Source organism: Clupea harengus, chromosome 18 (genome assembly GCF_900700415.2).
Source record: "Clupea harengus chromosome 18, Ch_v2.0.2, whole genome shotgun sequence".
Taxonomy (NCBI): Eukaryota; Metazoa; Chordata; class Actinopteri; order Clupeiformes; family Clupeidae; genus Clupea; species Clupea harengus.
The window spans coordinates 14024106-14043614 of NC_045169.1; the positions used below are offsets into that span (position 1 = coordinate 14024106).

The window sequence follows — 19509 nt, forward strand, 5'->3', positions numbered from 1 at the left end:
AAAAAAAAAGAGGAGAGGAGGGAGGAGAAGACAGAAAGCAGTGGTGAAATATTGTCAGGAATTGCTCATTCATGTGTGTACTTCCTACTGTGTGTGTGTGTGTGTGTGTGTGTGTGTGTGTGTGTGTGTGTGTGCGTGCTCTGTAGGCTCAGCTGGTGAAGGATCGTAACTCCATGCTGCGCTTAGCCAGCATCGGCTCAGATGATGATGACGACACGGATGGGGGTTCAGGGGGAACAGGAGGAGGAGGAGGAGGAGGAGTTGGTGGGGACAGTGGGGAGCGGAGCAAGGGAGCGGCGTCGGGGGCGGAGAACCAGCGAGTGCACATGACCTGGACCAAAGAGAGGGCACAGCGGGTCTTCATGCAGACACAGACATACACACACTCGGGCTGCAGCACGCCCGAGGGCTTCAGAGACATGCTCAGCATTAGGCCGTGAGTACACACACACAATACACACACACACAATACACAATACACACAGAAACACACACACAGAAACACACATATGTGCATACATATACATAGCAAATCATTTTGCTAATTTAATACCATGAGCAAGATCCAACATAGAGTACATAGGCGAACACACTCATCGCTGTTTAGGTATTTTTCACACGAGTCCTACAAAGGCCTACAGTACCCTTGCAAACTTTATCTTTTCATACACACCTGTAGAAACACACACACACACACCCTCTCATCACTTTTCGGTTTCAATGTAATTCTGTTTTACAAACTACAAATTTCAATGTTAACTTTTGGTTATTACAACCTATTATCATTTATAACCTATAAACAATCTATTACACATTCGTTAAATGTTTATATATAAGTATAATGGTTGGTCGCTAATTGCACTTCCAGGGACCACTCCAACGTACGGCGTATGCACACAGCAGTGAAGCTCAATGAGGTCATCGTCAACAAGTCCCATGATGCTCGGCTGGTTCTTCTCAACATGCCCGGTCCGCCCAGAAACCCCGACGGAGATGAGAACTGTATCCTTGAACTAAAATAACTTATAAACTAAATAACTAACTTATTTAATTCATTAATTAGTTATTTATTTATAGAATAAATAACATATAACTAAAAGCCACTTTTTAAATTCTCTCATTACTTTTATTTAGTGCTGTCAATCGATTTAGACAAACAAAAAATAAGTAATTTATCACACAATTTGCTGATGATGATTTGGTGATGAATCGCTATTAATTCATTTTAGTTATTTACATAATTTTTTTAACATGATAAATATTTCACACTAATTGCAAAAAATGAACACAGTAATTTTTACCACAGTACTTTTATTTAGATGTGTGTAAGTAGGCATCTTTGTATCTTTCTGTATCCATCTGTCCGTCTGTCGATCTGTGGTAACAATGGTAATAATGTACTCTTTGGACGGAAACATTCGGATGTCTGAGGGAACTTTTTGTCTCTGATTATTACCGTCTCAGTAGATAACCCTTGACTGACTCACACAGACATGGAGTTTTTGGAGGTACTCACAGAAGGGCTGGAACGCGTCCTATTGGTCAGGGGAGGAGGAAGTGAGGTCATCACCATCTACTCCTGATTGAAAAGCAAGAGGGAAATGTCCATTTTAATTGCCAACAGTGAGGGAGTGAAAGGGAGGTGTAACTAGCAGGGGATGCCCCCCCCCCCCCCTCAAATAATCAAAACCCAACCCACAGTATGGACAACTTTCATTTGCCATAGTTATTGCACACACACACCCCCCCCCAGCTGGTCCATAACCTTTTGGCCATTATTGCTGTCTCCTCTTACCAATCCTTGTAAGAACACTTGAGAACATTTAAAAAAGCCAATCCACACCCCATACCATCCCAATTCACCCCCTCAAAACAAGCAGTGTCTGAGTGTTAACATTCGTTTTATGTGCTGTTTGTGGACGTAGGCGTGTGTGTGTGTGTGTGTGTGTGTGTGTGTGTGTGTGTGTGTGAGAGAGAGAGTATATGCATGGGTGGTGTAGGCCTATGAGTGTATCCTTTAAAGTAGTTGATTGAAGGTGAGGTAAGATTGAAGGAAAATCAGGGACCAGTTGTGAGATGACAGACAAAAGGGGGGTATTGTGTGTGTGTGCGCGCATGTGTGGTATCTGTGGGGTGCGGTGTCGTGGACCAATCGATTAAACCACATAAAACACAGTGGAACGGGGTGTGTGTTCCATTGGATTGACTCAGGAGTAGCTTCAGTAGGTTTGATATTGGACCTGGTGTGACCGTGTTTGTGTGTGTGTGTGCGTGTGTGTGTGTTTGAGCTAGTTTGGGGGTAGTAGTATATGTCGAGCCATCAATGTCAGCTCTGTGCACAGCTCTGTCATCAAGAGGAAAAGACTGTGTTTTTGGTTGGTTTTTAGGTTATGAGTGAAACAAATGTGTGTGTGTGTGTGTGTGTGTGTGTGTGTGTGTGTGTGTGTGTTGCCCAAAAGGCAGTGGGGACATTTTCTTTTTGAAAAGGGTAACAGTGTTGTAGCAATATAGATCTGGCCTTGTTGCACATTGGACCACAATAGAGAGGACCATCACAAAGCATGCTGTTAAGTGTTCAAACTGTGGTCTGCAAAATGTGTGTGTGTGTGTGTGTGTGTGTGTGTGTGTGTGTGTGTGTGTGTGTGTGTGTGTGTGTGTGTGTGTGTGTGTGTGTGTGTGTGTGTGTGTGTGTGTGAGAGAGAGAGAGCGAGGTAGTGAAATTGCTTGTATAATCCATAATGGGCACAGTTATCTGTGCACTGCTATTTTCCTCGCTTGACACTTTCGCGGTCCTGTGCTGTTAAATCCACCACCAAAACTATACCTCCTTTGCCATCGTCTCCTGGTGTCTCCTGCTTTGTGTGTGTGTGTGTGTGTGTGTGTGTGTGCGCGCGCTCGTGTGGGTGTGTGTCAGCTGCCTACAGCATCGCTTGTGAACTCCGCTCATAAACTAGATAAAGAGGAGTGGGAAGGGGTCATTTATTCCACGAACCTTCGCGTCTCAGTGTTGTTCATTTCATGTGCAGGGACTGTATTTTTTTCTTTGTTTCTTGGCTTGTATATACACAAGGATGTCCCAGGTTTTATCTTTTTTTTTTTTTAATGCCATCAGTTGAAAATTGACAACTGCTTGAGAACTGGGAATAAACAATTTTGTGAAGAAACCCACAGGTCTGTTGTCTATTTGTGTCTGCATCTGCAAATCAGGTCTTGTTGAATGTTCAAAGACTTCCCAAAACACAAGCAGAGCAGTGTATCTTTCCATATCAGGAACATACAAGTCTCCAGTATTGTTGTGTATAATATTACATTACATTATTGCAAGTGCTTCTAACAAAACTAGTCATGATATGGTAGTCCTGGAATTGGAGTGAGGTTTAGGGGGGTAAGTGTAACAGGCAAGCTAAGACAGACAGAGGCGTCCCAAGTCAAGGATTACCAAGTCCAGAGTAAAGTCCAAGTGCTTAACCTTATGTTTCAAGTCCTAAATGAGTCATAGTGCACTCTTTGACCAATTTAATGCGCTTGCATTTTTGCCTGCAGAGAAACAGCGATTCAGTGTTCACTTTCCTGTTTTTGAGTCACTCCACTCTAGTGTTGCTTTAGCCATGTGCCTTGGGCAATTGTCCTACTGGCCTGCAACAAGTTTTCTCGTGATATTGTGTAGAAGTTATAACCATTCGTCCTCCCTTTAATTCTAAGCAGTTCCCTGGTTCCTGCAATTAAAGAAATATCCCCACAGTATGAGGTTACCACAGCCATATTTCACAATCGGGATAGTGTTTCTTCACGCATTAGCCGTGTTAGATTTATGCCACATATAGTACTTTGAGGACTGGCCAAAAAGCTCTATTTTGGTCTCATACGACCATGAAAACCTTTTAGGCAACCTCCAAACATACTCCGTTAATGTGGATCTTCTTTGACAATATTTTTTGCCACCCTCCAATGAAGTCCACTTTCACGGATAGCTGTTAAGATCATGGACTTCTAGACCAGCACCCCAATTTTGGCCACTGAACTGTACAGATTTTTCAGGGTGAAGTGTGGCCTCTGTCACCGATTAATATCTTCTTCAGATTCTTGGTTTTGGAGGGGTAAGGCTTTTCTACACAGCATCTTGGTGGTGTGATGCAACTTCCACTTTATTCATATGGATACAATGGTACTCAATTGGGCATCAAAACATTTGAATACTTTCTTTGAGGTAGTACGTAATTATGATCAGTTATGGTCAAATAAGTGGTACCTCTGTATCATTTGGGAATGACTTACCATCTGCCTTAATCAGCAACTCAAAAGCACAGGGGTTTGAATACTGCATGTAGTATATTTCAGTTTTTAATTCATTTATGAACTTATGTTATTATTACGTTAGCAGACAAATAACTAATTTTGCCTTCGGAAATATACTAGAGCATAGATGTAAATAAAAATACTGATTGGGAAATGTGTGAGGATCTTTTGTAATTGTAAAAAATGGTGATGATTTTCAATTTATTTTCCACTTGGTAATCAGATGTTGGCTGGTTTCATGGCTTCGTTGCCTAGCACCTGAAGACACATGACGTATTTTGGTCTCCAGTCACTGTTCTCAATAAAACCAAGCTTGGTGTCACTTGGCGATGTAGACTGATTCAAATATTTATCCATGCTTGCAGAAATGATTGCCAATAAAAGTGTATGCCAACAACTACCATAGCCAAACTTCACAATTTACAGTCCATGGAAGCTATGACCCATATTTTTTTAGACAAAATGACTATCATATTGAATTGGTTGCAACCTCACTGCTAGATGCCACTAACTCCTACACACTCCACCTTTAAGTTGAGCTCTTAAGTTCAACCTTTAAGTTGAGGGCCACCATAATAAACAGATCTATTCATGCAAATGCCATGTCAAATCTTTGGCAGAACTTTTAACTTTTTTTTTTATTTTGTTCCCTGTTGACCATAGACATTACATAGCTCTTCATATGTCTATGGTTTAATCTACATCACTTCCGTTAAGAAACACAACCCGGAAACTCCTGCCATGTTGTGATCTTTTTTTTTTTTTTTTACTGTCTATGGTTGTGATTTTACGAGAACCTCTTTGAACGGAGAAGTGTTGAGACAGAATTCAAGTCTATCAGGGCGAGTATGGAGGTAAGAAGAAAAGCGTGGACAGTTACTGAGTAAAGATATTTCGTCAGTGTTATATTCAAAACACCAAACGTTTTGGTCAGTGCCTTACAGTTCAGAGATGTACATTAATCTCGCTGTGAAGTTTAAACTCAAACAATCCTGACCACACTGAGAGCTAGCTAACGTTAGCGTTTGTTAGCCGGCCTAATACCCCAACTTCCATTATTGTAGATAGTTTGCGAGTTTTCCATATCAGTCCTATTCATAACACTACACCACATACAAAATTCACCTTCAACCTGCGTTTTGGGGGTTTTACTGGTGGTTGCCAAAATAGCTAGCTGGACCTTGCGGTAACTTCATAGCTGCTTATTTAGCTAGCATGGGAGCAGTGCATCAGCCCTGTCGTGAAAAGATTGTAAATTAGCTAGCTCGCAAATTAGCAGGAAAGCACAGCTGACTGTATCCAACTAAAGCGTTATCCCTCAAACCACGTCACCCCCGCATAAACCTTTAATTGTCCACATTCCTTTCTCCATTGTATTGTTACTGTCATTGAAATGACCAATTGCCTTTTGAAACCAGCAATTCGTCTGATTAGGTTTCATGAGCCGATTTCACCATGATGAGTAGATTATTCAGCATTATATGACACCATCAAATGACTTAAACCAGAATAGAAAGAAAGAAAGAATAGAAAAGGATTCATTGTCATTGTGCCTTTGATATTAGCTGGTGGATTTATGTTACTGTTTTCTCCCTGTGTCCAATTTACTGCTCAAGTTGGCAACATGAACTGGTCGTGTGATGAATAGCGGTGACAGGTTTGGCATAGGCTTATTTGTCTTCCTTAACGCAAGGCCTCTGTCTGTTGTCAGAAACATTGTAAGACATTGTGAAAGCTGTACATAGGTAGCTACTGCTAGTGTGTTCCCTACTTTTTACTACCAGAGTTTCCCTCAGTCAACCAAGTACACTCGTTTCGTATTTCAGGGGGATGTGTATCAGTGCTCCTTGCCAGGCCTTGAGTGGACTGAACCATGACACTGCATTGACAGGGGGATCGGAAAGTCCATTTTGTAGTGTATTTTTCAGCTGTCGTGTGACACCCTCGTGTGATATCTATTAATATGGGTTTCATCAATTTTGCATTTCTGTCAGTTACTATATAACCGGGTTACCAGGGCAAAAATCATTGCCAGGTGTACCCTCTGAAGACGTTCCCAAACCCACATCCATAGCACGGACTCGATTAAGGCGCCTGAGGCAGTCACTGGACTACAGCTGGTAAACCTTTGGGATTCGACTGGACCGGTAGCCAAGCGTTTTTTTAGATCCGCATGACAGTAAAGTTGGGAAATAGTTTTGCAATTCTGTACACCAGCAGACAAAAGAAAAACAAGTACTTAATTTTCGGTCTTGGATGAACGCTAAGTTCTGCGAGGTGGCTTTGGTGTAGCCCTATTTTCCATGTGGATGTCATTCAAATTGGAGTAGGTTGCAGTGGTAACGTTATTTGCTTCAGCATTACCGTTACCCCTTTAGTTTTTTTTGGTACGGTGTGATAGTCAGGACCTCAGCCTCGAATTCCTACAACAGGATTAAAAAAAGGCAGCTAGCAGGCTCACCAGGCAGCTCGAGCTAACCCCACTGCAGTGTGCGTCAGGCATGTTGTGAGGTAAAACTTAACGGGTGGGACAGGTTATTTTTGGTTCAACTGACGCCTTGGTCGTGCGTGATGCTAAGCAAAACCATGTGTGTCATTTGATCTGATGATTTCGTGTCTCAAAGTGTACAGCCAAGTCAACCACTGCCGATAAAAAAAACTCAACCTTACGACGTGACCCACTCTGGACAATGACAGGCACCTACTCGGTGCACAAATTATCTGGATCATTAATTCAAGTGCGAGCTCTAATGGATAGATTCACTCTCTTTCTGAATCTATAACCTCACAACGGTTATCAAAATCCCTCTCAGGTCCACACAAGCTCTTTTTTTTTCAAGCTCCTGTAACGACATGGACCTGAATTTTTACGCGGACCTTTCGGAGGACACCGGACAACCGGGCGACCCCGAGTTCCTTGACTCGCAGCATTTTAACGGATTTGACGCCGTCAGTAAGGTGACGCTACAGAGCTTCCGTGCAAGGGCATGCCAATGCTTTTGAGTGTCACTCAGTATTTTGCATTCGTGCTTTTTCACGTAGAATACATTTTTATAAATGTTTGGAGACACTTGACTAAGGAGTCTGTTTATATGATGCAGCAGCTTGTTGTCTTGGCCTCTCCTTATTGTGCATGCCATGCCAAAAAACAAAACAAAAAAACGCTCTCTAACCCAGGGTTGACCTGATTATACTAAAACTTGTCGTTGACACTGTCTGTCGTCACCACTGAGGTTTTTTTTTTGTATTGTATTGCAGTTCCCAGGGGGGGGTGACAACTACCTGGCCATCTCTGGAGAGGGTCACCATCCCTTCCTCTCCTCCTCCGAGGTAAGTCTGTGGGCATCCCTGTTTGCAGTGAGAGTAAACTTGCATGGGCCTTAAGCAGTCTGAGCAAGCCTGTTGGATTAGCTCATGCAGATAGTCAAATCACACAGACCGTATAGAATGTTATGTATCATATTGAGCTTTTATTGTTGAAATACTAAGATGTTTTGATGGCTTATCATGTTAATAGATATGTAAGAGTGTGCAAAAGTTGTACAAAAGTCAACATTAAAAGAATGTATTTGTATAGCTGCAGGCTTGATAAAATACATTGCTCGGTTGTGAAGTCGTGCAGTTGTATGTTGTTTTATGTATGTTAAAAGCACTAAGGCCTACTATGTCTAGTCCTCAGGACCTGAGGATACAGCGTCCTTAATATATTAATAAGCCTTTTCTGCTTCAAGAAGCTTTGTGTGTCAACATAATGTTCAGTGCTTGCACAAGAGATAACATGATGTGCAACAAATGTCTAATGCTAATCAGTAACATCCATTTCATCTCTTCTCTCCCTCCCCTCCCTCTCTCCATTTCACTTCCTCTTTTCTGTTCTTCTATCTCTCTTTCCCTCTATCTCCTCCCTCTCCCTCTCTTTTTCTCTGTCGCTAAAAAGTCCCTCTCTCTCTCTCACCTGCAGACATTCCACACTCCCAGCCTGGGGGATGAGGAGTTTGAAATCCCGCCCATCTCGCTCGACCCAGACTCTGCGCTGGGCGTGTCCGACTTTGGCGAGCTGTCGGATGGCGGCTCCGCAGGGGGTGTCCCCGGCAACGCGGTGGTCGGGGGCGACGACCCCTCGTTCGCCTCCACTTTTGTCAATAACCCATCACAGGGTTTGGACCACCTCAGTCTTGGGGTGATAGGCCAGCAAGGGGGTGGCACACTGTTGGGGTCCACTCTAGGCATGGTGAGCAGTGGGATGGATACAGGAATGGGTGGGGAAGGTGGTGGTGTAGTGGTGTGGAAGGTGGTGGTGTAGTGGTGTGGAAGGTGGTGGTGTAGTGGTAGACATTTACATTACTTACATTTAGTCATTTAGCAGACGCTTTTGTTCCAAAGCGACGTACAAGGGAGAGAACAGTCAAGCTAAGAGCAATAGAGACCTAGTGCAACAATAAATACTATTTTACATAAGAAATAGAAAAAAAGTGCAGGAATGTAAGTGCATGTTAAGTACTAGTAGAAGTGCAGTTCCACGTTGGTGGAACGAACTGCCTAGCGATACCAGAGCAGGGGCGTCCCTCTCTACCTTTAAGAAGCTTTTGAAGACCCAACTCTTCAGAGAGCACTTCCCTTCCTAACTGGCACTTTGACTAGTGCTTAACTTGCACTTACAGCAGTTACATTCCTGCACTTCTTTTTTCTATTTATCATGTAAAGTAGTATTTATTGTTACACTAGGTCTCTATGGCTCGTAGATTGACAGCTCTCTCCCTTGTACGTCGCTTTGGACAAAAGCGTCTGCTAAATGACTAAATGTAAATGTAAAGTGCAAGTTAGGAAGGGAGGTGCTCTCTAGCCAATGATTCAGACACTGGTGGATGAGTGGACAGCTAGGGAGAGCTGTCCACGCAGAGACCTTGCTCAGATTAAGTCATGGTTAGAGAACAATACATTTGAAAATCCAGTCCATTTTCCTTTGATGCAATTTATTGACTTAAACTTCCTCGAACTACTGAAATTACAGGCCGGTGCCACCTCTGTTGAAGTATTCTGTTGAAGATTAGCCTCCTACACCACTTATTATTTGTCCCTTTTACCCTTTTTTATGGTGGGGTCATTTGCAAAAGATGCAAGATTAAATTGTATTTGGAAGGAACAGAAGACACTGAAAGAACCTGCTGTGTTGCAAAATACAATCTGGAGCCTCTTAAGTCATGAACCTTCTGGGGCACTCACACCATCTTTTGACTAAGTGTATCAGAGGCTGTGCTATGCAGTGTGAGCTTCAAGTTTTGTCCTCGTACTCTTAACTCTTACATTTTATTAACATGATGCCTATACTCTGTCTCCTCCCCCTCCAGGACCTTGGTCACTCCATTGGTTCCCAGTTCAGTAGCTCCTCCCCCGTGACCATAGACGTCATGAACGACATGAACCACGGGCTCCTCGGCCACAACCAACTGACTACAATTGACCAGTCAGAGCTCAGCGCCCAGCTGGGACTCAGCCTTGGGGGCGGGACCATCCTGCCCCGCTCGCAGTCACCTGACCAGCCGATGTCAGCCAGTGCCTCGCCAACAGAGTCGCTCCAAGATGATGACATGGATGACTTCCGCCGGGTGAGTGTGAGTTTGTGTGTGTGGGTGGGTGTTAAAGTAGGTTTAGCTGTGTTTATTTTCTCATTCTGCAAGGTTTCACTCTTCTACCATTTCTATGGTTAATTTTCTGTCCTGTCCTACCTCATGTTTGTATGATGTATTTCCCCCTTGTGTGTGTGTGTGTGTGTGTGTGTGTGTGTGTGTGTGTGTGTGTGTGTGTGTGTTAAAGTATGTCTAGCTCCCCCTTCATTTATGTCTGAAATGACTCCGCAGCTCTTTCTCTATCTTTCTCTCTCTCTTTGCAACGGCCAATGCCTCTAATGCTTTCAATTTCCCCTTTACATCATCGGAATGATATCCCTCTCCCTGGCTTCATCTTTGTCTTTTGTTCAGCTCCATCACCACCCATCTCTCTTTCATTACTGGTGTCACTTTCTATCCCCATCCCTCCTTGTCTCCTCTCCATCCATCTCTCTTTCAATACTGGTGTCACTTTTCTATCCCCATCCCTCCTTGTCTCCTCTCCATCCATCTCTCTTTCAATACTGGTGTCACTTTTCTGTCCCCATCCCTCCTTGTCTCCTCTCCATCCATCTCTTCCGCCTCCTCTGACTTCTCTTCCTTTTTTCTTTTTCCTTGTAGAGCGTCTTGGTGGACTCTCCGGTGTCCCTCTCGGTCTCCCCTGGGGTCATCTCCCTGAGCCCCTCCCTCTCTGACTCTCCCATGGCCTCCAGCGGGCTTCCGGCCCTGGTGCGCCGAGGTGGCATGGGTGCCGGGGCAGGAGCCGGGGGCAAGAAGGCCAGGAAGAAGAAGGACCCCAACGAGCCTCAGAAACCCGTGTCGGCCTACGCGCTCTTCTTCCGAGACACGCAGGCGGCCATCAAGGGTCAGAACCCCAACGCCACCTTCGGGGAGGTGTCCAGGATCGTGGCTTCCATGTGGGACAGTCTGGGAGAGGAACAGAAGCAGGTGAGTGAACACACACACACACACACACACACACACACACACACACACACACACACATATATATATTAAGAGAGAAAGAGAGTAACACACGTGCTCATGAGTTTGAACTTGACATAGTCCAAACAAGAGGACCCTTTCTTGCCAATGTATTAGAAATTATGCAAATTGCAAATGTTAGTGTGAAAAGCATACTATGTGAAATACAAAGGAGGACTGAGGTGGTTGTTTTTCGTCCTTGAGGATTCAGTGGGCTGGCCCAGCGATATAATACTCCCTGTTCGTCTTCTTATCTCTGTAACTCTGTTAAATAGACACTGCCTGTGAGAGAATGCTTCAGAGTCTCACAGACTGCTTGCTGTTCACTCTGTGTGTCTCTGATCCTTCTGCAGAAGACTAATAAACGTATTATTAGTATCTAATCATAAGACTGATCTTGCATTAGACTGGTTTTTATCAGATTTCCACCACACCAAGTATTGAATCTAAACCCAACAGTAGGTGATTTCAATCAGCAATCACTTTTGAATAACATCCTGAAAATTTGTAGTGCTATTGAACTGAGCCTTAAGCCTACCAACAGGTCTACCTGCTGTAGTCTGTCTCTTAAACATCTGTTTTTTTGGTTGTGTTCATTCCACAGGTGTACAAGAGGAAAACAGAAACTGCTAAAAAGGAGTACCTCAAAGCACTGGCAGCTTACCGAGCCAATCAGATTTCACAGGTGAGATATGATCGACCAATCCAGTGGTATCTCTGATAAGCAGTCAGTGGTTGAAGTGCTGTTGTTAATTGAGTTTTAATCTGTTAGTTTAAAACATTCAGAAAACTAACTGAAAATATTAACAGTGTTAAGAAATAACAGTTCTGATCCTTTAAACGGTGTTGCACTCATACCTGTCAAGTCTCAAGTCAAGTTTTATCCTTGAGGCTCATAGATTTTCAGCGTTTCACATACGTGACACTGAATCTCACCAGACACCAACGACAAAGTCCTTTTTATACAGAGATCCTGTAATAATGCAGTTAAGTTGACTATTCATTCATTATGCCGCCTTCGCTTGTTCATACTGAACCAAGCGTAGCAGTTATATACAGTTATAGAATACAGTTATATACAGTTATAAGGCTAAGTCACGTTTTTCACATTAGAAAAATCAAGCACATTTAAAAACAAAAGGAGTTGAAAGAAAGTTCCGGTGTCCATTTGAAGGAAATGGTCAGGAAGGAACGAAGGCAATGCTATGAAAATATTCTAGGATGTTCTAATCAACAGTTCCACATGAGTTGTTTAGAGCCAAGAGGTGAACAGGCTTATATCTGACAGTGTATGCACTCAACCACTGCAAGTGCATGATAAATCACTGTGTGTAATGAGATTTAATATACCAGGATTTATCTCAAAATAGTGAGTTTGTTATGACTAAGCATCGCCTGTTGGTGTTTTATGATATATGTTGTTTCATAACAAAGCAATTGTAAAGCAAAGATAATGAAATTCATCTATTTTTAAAAATCAAATAGGCAAGGCCCCCCTTTTTTTGCACTGTATCTGACTCTAACTATGTCTTTTCCCCTGTGACCCCCAGCCTACTATCGAAGTGATGGAAATCGCGCCTTCGCCGCCGCCTGCAGTCTCGGAGCCCTCCCCTCCCCCAGCAACGCTCCGCTCCGCCCGCATCCCCCACCACGCGCCCGAGAACAACACCATCACCAACATCTGCACGTCCAACATCATCCTGGACCTGCCGCAGGTCACCACCCGCTCCCGTACGGGCGCGCACAAACCCGCCCCGCCCCCCACCGCGGCGGCCGCCCCCCCGCCTCCCACCGTCGCCAAGATCATCATCTCCAAGCAGGCGGTGCTGGGGGCTGGGTCGTCGGGGGCGACAGCAGTGGTAATGGGCGCCCGGCAACCACCTCCGCTCCAGCAGATGCAGCAGAAACCCACCCCCCCGCCTCCGCGCCTGCAGCAGGCCCCGCCCCCTTTGCAGGCCAAGCCCCGCGCCACAGCGGCGGGCGCCTCTTTGTCGCCGGCATCCTCGGTTGCCACAGCGCCCCCGCCTCCTCTCCAGATAAAGATCGTGCCAGCCTCTCTGCAGACTGACACGCCCATCATCGTGGCTGCGGGGGAGGGCACGGTCTCGGCCTCCGTTTCCTCGCCGCCCCCAGGCCCAGGATCGCCCACCCCTGCAATGGCTGTGGAGATGGCGCAGCCCACCACCATAGTAACGGCGGGTTCACCCTCAGCAGCTGAAGAGGTTGGAGAGGCAGAGGAAGGGGTAAGGAGATTGAGGGTATACGGTACAGATAGGAGTAGAACAAAGACTGTGAATGAGGTGGTATACTGTAATTTCACGCCTATTAACTGCGGTTTATACATTGATTTTGTAAACAAAATAATAATAATATTTATCTTGCGGTTAATTCATGGGAATGCATTTTTCCCGCCTAGAAGTTAGTAACGTGCACAGTAACTAATGAATAGGTCTCTCTCTCTCTCCTCTCTCACCTCTTTCTCACCTCTTACACTTACCAATCCCATGAATGTATCAGGTAAACACGACATGAGATAGATAGATAGATAGATAGATAGATAGATAACAATTTCCCACTCTCCAATAACGATAAAGTAACTGGTGACGTTTATTCCCATCCAACTGTATTTAACGAGATGCTTGGAGCACAAAAAGGTCATGCGAACTTGTTAAGCCAGATAACCTAGCTGTGAACTATCCCAGCTATCTCTAGCTCAGGAAACCATCTTAATGGTGGGTGGTAGGTAGCGTGTAATATGAAGTGAATATGAAGCTAATATGTTAAAATGAAGCTGCACAGGAACACAGAGGGTTTCTACCTAGCGTAGCATTTTCACTGTTCTAGCTATCTCTAGCTTAGGGAACAATCTTGACAGTTGGCAGCTGCTACTGCTGTTAATATGAACTCGTGTTAATATGGGGCTTTTTACACCTGGCGTTAAAATCGTGATCGGATTTGTAGTTGAATAGTGCTCGACCACATGAAAGTCCGGGTGTAAATATGCTCAAGATGCTTCGAGGCCAAACCACCTCCAGAGGTGGAAAGGGAGGCATGGTGACCACAATGAACCAAAGTGTGATTGCAATAGCGTTTTCAATCCACATACAACAAGCCCTTGGGCGCACGTGACTTCCAAACCAGTAAGGTTTTGAAAAACAAACAAACAAACTAAATAACACAGCTTCGCTGATGGCTACCATCATCTTGTATCTTTACATTTTTTTGTCGTTGATTGTTTTTTTGGACCCACGCAACCCACATCAATACATGGTTTTGTTTGATAAAATAACACGAAATACTGTAATGCGGTTTATCTGCAGCGCGGTTAATAGTCGAGATAATACGGCATGAATGGGATTAGGTATATTAACAGAGGGGCTGAATGACAGATGAAGTTGAGTAAAAGAGTAAAAATGGACAAAGCAGGTGTAGAAGAAAAAGATTTCATATATTTCAATCATCATTTACTGCATTCATTGTGAAGGGTATGAGTTGTATGAATCACTCCATACGTCCTGTCTTCATCAGATGGAGGTGGAGTTGAGTGTGTCACCTGGTCCGGATGTGGCAGCCCCAGGTACCCCCAGCTTGTGCGTGAGGGCGGGCTGCACCAACCTTCCAGTGGAGAGCAAAGACTGGGACCGCGAGTATTGCAGCAACGAGTGTGTGGCCACCCACTGCAGGTATGTGGACGACAGACGCCTCGAGCCCGGGGTACCAAACCCTACACCCTGACCGCAATGCCAAAGAATCAGGCTTGTTGGTGTGGCAATCAGAGCACATACTCATCCGTAGTGATGGCACCCCGTCACACTGGCCTTCCTTTTGGGAAGCGCACCCATGCACTTCACTTGCCACGCACACAGGCGGTCCCTCACACAACCATACTCCTCCCATCCCAGGGTGCCCCACACATTAGTGCTTCATCCATCTCTGGGGTCCCTCACCTGGTCAACTTTACCTGGGGGTCCCTCATACTGTTACACATACTCCACATACACAGCACACAAATACTCCACACACACATACTCCGCACACACAGCACACACATACTCCGCACACCAGCACACACATACTCCGCACACCAGCACACACATACTCAGCACACACATACTCCACACACATACTCCACACAGACATACTCCACACACATACTCAGCACACACATACTCCACACAGATATCACTCAGTATGTCACTCAGTATGTCTATGTGGAAATCACTGCAGACCCCTCACACCCCGGACACAAACTATTCAAACTCCTCCCCTCTGGTAGACGCTACAGATCACTGTTCGCCAAAACCTCCAGACACAAAAACAGTTTCTTCCCCCTCGCCGTCTCACTACTGAACAGCTAACCCACTGTAGCATATATATTTATCCCCGCACTTCTTGCACTCTCCACTTCTTCTTTGCACTATTGTTGTGTAACATTTCACAGCTACTGTATATAGCCATTCCGCATTGTATATATTTCTTAAACTTCTTAGACCATTGCACTGTTGCACCGTTTGTTTTGTATTGTGTTGTAATGTATATTTTGTGTAAGCACATTGAGAGCCACTTTACTTCACCAAGTCAAATTCCTTGTTTGTGCAAACTTACTTGGCCAATAAAACCTGATTCTGATTCTGATATACTCCGCCTCCAATGGCCTCACACATGTGAAGTGAAGGAAGAGAAGACACCCCATCCAGTCTTAAACCCAGGTCTACTGACAAACACACACACACACACACAGTAGAATGCACACGTACAAGATTATTTCTCATTCAGGTAAATAAATTGAGAGTTTATCAGAACTTCTACCAGGCCAAGTTCAAGAGAAGGCCTGGTACTACATGTTGGCAAATGGCAGACTGAAACCCCCTGCCTTCCCTTTGAACCAACAGGGTGGACTACCTTGAGTGAATAACACTGATTTCCCTCTGCTGGTTGGTGACTTAAGTTTTGTTTTTGTTTTCTTTCAGGGACGTGTTCATGGCCTGGTGTTCCATTCGGGGACAAAACTCCACCACTGTGACATAGATGCCATAGATAGTGTGTGTGTGTGTGTGTGTGTGTGCGTGCGTGTGTGTGTGTGTGCGTGTGTGTGTGTGTGTGTGCGTGCGTGCGTGCGTGTTTGGGTGGGTGCTGGTTTGAATGGGAATTAATCAGGCTCATAATCCCCACTGGTCCTCTGCATTTACTTTTGGGAAGACATGGCGAGACTTGTGCCACGTTATGGACGAAGGAGTGGTCAGGTGTTTTAAAGACTTGTTCCACGTTATGGACGAAGGAGTGGTCAGGGGTTTTAAAGACTTGTGCCACCTTATGGACGAAGGAGTGGTCAGGGGTTTTAAAGATCATCAATATTTTCTAGTTTGTGGATTTTATTATTCTTTTTTTTTTTTTTCCTAAATGTAATATCAAGGTGGGTACTGGTGTCATCATGAATTTCAACACACTCACACACACAATCTCACATAATCATCAATTGACGAACTTGTTTGCATTACTTGATCCATAACAAAGAAAAGAACAATACGTGAATGACTAGGTTTTAGAGATTGCATGAAAGAGTGAGTGAGTGGATAGATGGGTAGATTAGTGGACGGATGGATAGATTAGTGGATGGATGGTGGATATCTAGACCAGACAGTCTGGAACTTTTGTTTTTTTGTTTGTTTTGGGGATGGTGGAAATGATAAACAACAGCGTGTGATGGAATGTCTTCAGCTGGATAAGATGGATCATAATTTCAGGCTTTTTTAATTTTATTTTTTGAATTACCATTAAGGATTTGACTGTTAGGAAAAAGACACTTCTAAATCCAATTATCCAAGAAGTGTCTCCATAGTTACGTCAAGGCAGCATACCAGTATACTTGTGAATGCATCAGCATCTTTAAAGGGAGTCATTGACATGAAAAAATAAGCTATTTTATACCTTTCTGAAGTGGCTTCCTTTAACACTGTACATGAACCTGGATACATGTATATTTTTAAATGAGAAAAAGAAACAAACACTCATAAATATTTTTAGTAATGGTGAAACGGATCCTTTTTCCAGAAAAAAAAATCATTTTCATTTGGAATCCTGTCCTTTGTGGAGAAAGATGACTGGAATCACAGACATACAGGAGAGGACTGCGAGTGATACTTCCTGGAACCCGTACAGAACCAAGCTAACTCCTGCTAACTCCTGACTTTTTAATGGACTTAACAGAAGAGCAGGAATCACATCTCAACATGTTCTCAAGTTAATAAATAAAAAAAAATCTATGATGAGTAAAAACGAATAGCTTGTCTGTGTTTTCTTTAAGTTGATCTACATTCAGTTGCCTATTGTGAAATGATTGTACGATTTTAACCAGTGCATTTAATTCATTTTTCTAATTAAAACCGTTTTTAATCAAGGACAGTCACTAGTTTATTGATAAGTATATTGATCAGATTATTTGTTTAAATAGGAATTCACACATTGAGATCTGCAGTCAGCCACAGGGCATGAAGGTTAAAGGTTGCCTGCAGAGTCTCCCTCTTGAAGGTCACGTTCAGAAAATTCTCCCTGTGGATCATTCTGGGCTATGCATATATTGAAAACTCATCACCAGATAGCGTCTTGGTAAAAATACAAGAACAGGATAGTTGGATACATCTACCTTAGTTGTAAATACAGGCCTGAAGACTCTGAAGGCTGATTTTCTCCTGACTTATCGGTCCTTAGTGGCGAAGGTTCAGTAAATCCGACGACTCCGCTGCGTCTAAGAAAAAAACGTTATTGCACGTGGTGAAGAGCCCTGAGTGGGGTGGGGCCCTACACGGCTCCGGAACCAACATCGTATTCTGTGACACTAAATTACCCAAACAATGAACTAACAGTGTTGGAAACGAACAACAACAAACTACTTCAATTTGGTCAGCTCTGAATTCACAAAGGTTGAGTGATGTAATTTATGTGTATGTAGTCTGTATCACATGATTTGACAATTTTGTAAATCTAAATGGGTTTAAAATGGTTCACCTTACAGAAGCCCCAAGATGGCCTAAGTTTACATTTAATAGACCCCTGGATTCTCAAGATCTTGACTTATTTATGTCATTATCCCAAGGTAACGAATCTTTGTTTCCCTGAGATAACAACATAATTATTACGATAGTAACACCACCACAACATCAAGCTATCGTCTTTGTAACAAGACCTTTGAAGACTGGGTTTCTGATGACTGTGTGATATAGCTGAGATAAAACTAACCCTTATTGAATCTTTTCATTGTTTTCATTATAAAAGTAGAAGCATGCTATGTGGCTGTGTATGACTGGGTAAATGTGAAGCCTACCATATAGGTTGCAGAAGTTCCAAAGACAATTATTAAACAGGGCCATGAAAACATAACTGGCCAGAACCGGGAGTTTTGAAACCACTGATAAAGGACATAGCTGAACATTATAAGTCATCATCCTAAACAGTGCTTCGGCAATTAATGAGAAAAATATTCTTCAGAATAAACAGAGAGGCTTGTTTTCCAAAAACCATGACCGCAGTTTCCAAAGGTGCAGGCTTTCAGCGACAGCCAAATATTAATTAAAGGGTTTCTAGGAGCTGCGGAATTCATCAAAGGGCAGGCAGAGGTTCCCAAGACAATTATTAAACAGAGCCTTGAAAACATAACTGGCCAGAACCGGGAGTTTTGAAACCACTGACAAGGATATAGCTGCACATCTTGAAAGGTGCTTCGGCAACTAATGAGCAGAATATTCTGATTAGCTCAACTTGGATAAATGTTTAGGTTACAGCAGAATATTCTGATTGGCTCAATTTTGATATGCTTTTACCTTTCGATTGGAAAAGCATAGTGAACGAAAAGCATAATATAAAAAGTTAGTGCACTGTTTTTTTTTACTGAGCTTCTCCACCACCGATTGAATGAAAGTCTGCAAGATTGAATAAACTTCAGTTCATCGCATTCGGTCTTCCGACTCTTATTGAAGTATCAACTCTAAGATTTGAAGAGATTGTTTAGATACAACAAATTCTAAATACAAAAATAAGAAAATACAGCAGTTGAGAATTTCTCATCCAAGTGTTTGCATGTAGACTATAACTCGTTATTTAGTGTCTGTTGCGTGTGAGAGTTGTACAAATAGGATGCCCTCCTAATACTCTGTATCATCAGAACTAAAATGACAGCAGTTCAAATTTTGGAGGCACAAATAGAACTGAGAAAGCCAAGTTATCAAATTTCAAAATCGTTTCAGATAGAATATAGATCTGTTTCTACCTACTTTTATGCAAACAGCAACAATGGTGTATAGCTTTGGGCTTCCGTACATTAGGGCACACAGAACCGCAGTCTGAATTGATGATGATGACATGGCGGGAAAACATGTTAAGGCGGGAAATTAGCGCATGGTTGCATCTGGTTGTATCACTGTGAGGGTGGGGCTAATGGGAGCATCCTAGAAAAAGAGAACAGCATAGCGAATTAACAAGAGAACCCACAGCTTGTTCACTTTAACACAAATATGTATTTGTATCGTAATTTATGGTATCGTAATTTATATAGTTTATATCACATATTAAGCGCAGAAAAAGTGCAAATGAATACCTTCAGCTCAAATTGTGTAATGTCGTTTATATG

At 43.3% G+C, this 19509-nt stretch overlaps 2 protein-coding genes across 7 annotated transcripts in view; both read left to right on the plus strand.

Moving 5' to 3' along the window:
• Nucleotides 1-3164, plus strand: part of LOC105908833 (solute carrier family 12 member 6) — a 30194-nt gene extending 27030 nt beyond the window's left edge. Inside the window, exons 23-25 of the mRNA XM_012837396.3 lie at nucleotides 147-436; nucleotides 869-1002; nucleotides 1492-3164. Of these exons, the coding sequence (XP_012692850.1) occupies nucleotides 147-436; nucleotides 869-1002; nucleotides 1492-1583 (516 nt within the window). The 3' untranslated portion in view covers nucleotides 1584-3164. The remainder of the gene's footprint in view (nucleotides 1-146; nucleotides 437-868; nucleotides 1003-1491) is intronic.
• A 1470-nt stretch (nucleotides 3165-4634) lies between these two features.
• Nucleotides 4635-17166, plus strand: tox4b (TOX high mobility group box family member 4 b). Of its 6 annotated transcripts, XM_031585261.2 has the most exons (10): nucleotides 4638-5150; nucleotides 7137-7254; nucleotides 7555-7626; nucleotides 8234-8527; nucleotides 9645-9908; nucleotides 10524-10850; nucleotides 11491-11571; nucleotides 12437-13129; nucleotides 14415-14569; nucleotides 15857-17166. In XM_031585261.2, exons 2-10 carry the CDS (start codon nucleotides 7150-7152, stop codon nucleotides 15912-15914), a joined length of 2049 nt encoding a protein of 682 aa, XP_031441121.1. In that variant the 5' UTR covers nucleotides 4638-5150; nucleotides 7137-7149; the 3' UTR covers nucleotides 15915-17166. The 6 variants fall into 6 exon arrangements, with proteins under 6 accessions (XP_042566393.1, XP_031441121.1, XP_031441122.1 ...); XM_042710459.1 differs by having other exon boundaries at nucleotides 4635-7254; nucleotides 8258-8527; XM_031585262.2 differs by having other exon boundaries at nucleotides 4638-7254.
• Nucleotides 17167-19509: the final 2343 nt, after the last annotated feature.

Coding starts and splice junctions, on each gene's coding strand:
- tox4b (XM_031585262.2), top strand. CDS start 7,150: ATGGACCTGAATTTTTACGCGGACCTTTCGGAGGACACCGGACAACCG. Junction 7,627..8,233: donor CCTTCCTCTCCTCCTCCGAG/GTAAGTCTGTGG, acceptor GTCGCTAAAAAG/TCCCTCTCTCTCTCTCACCT. Junction 13,130..14,414: donor TTGGAGAGGCAGAGGAAGGG/GTAAGGAGATTG, acceptor TGTCTTCATCAG/ATGGAGGTGGAGTTGAGTGT.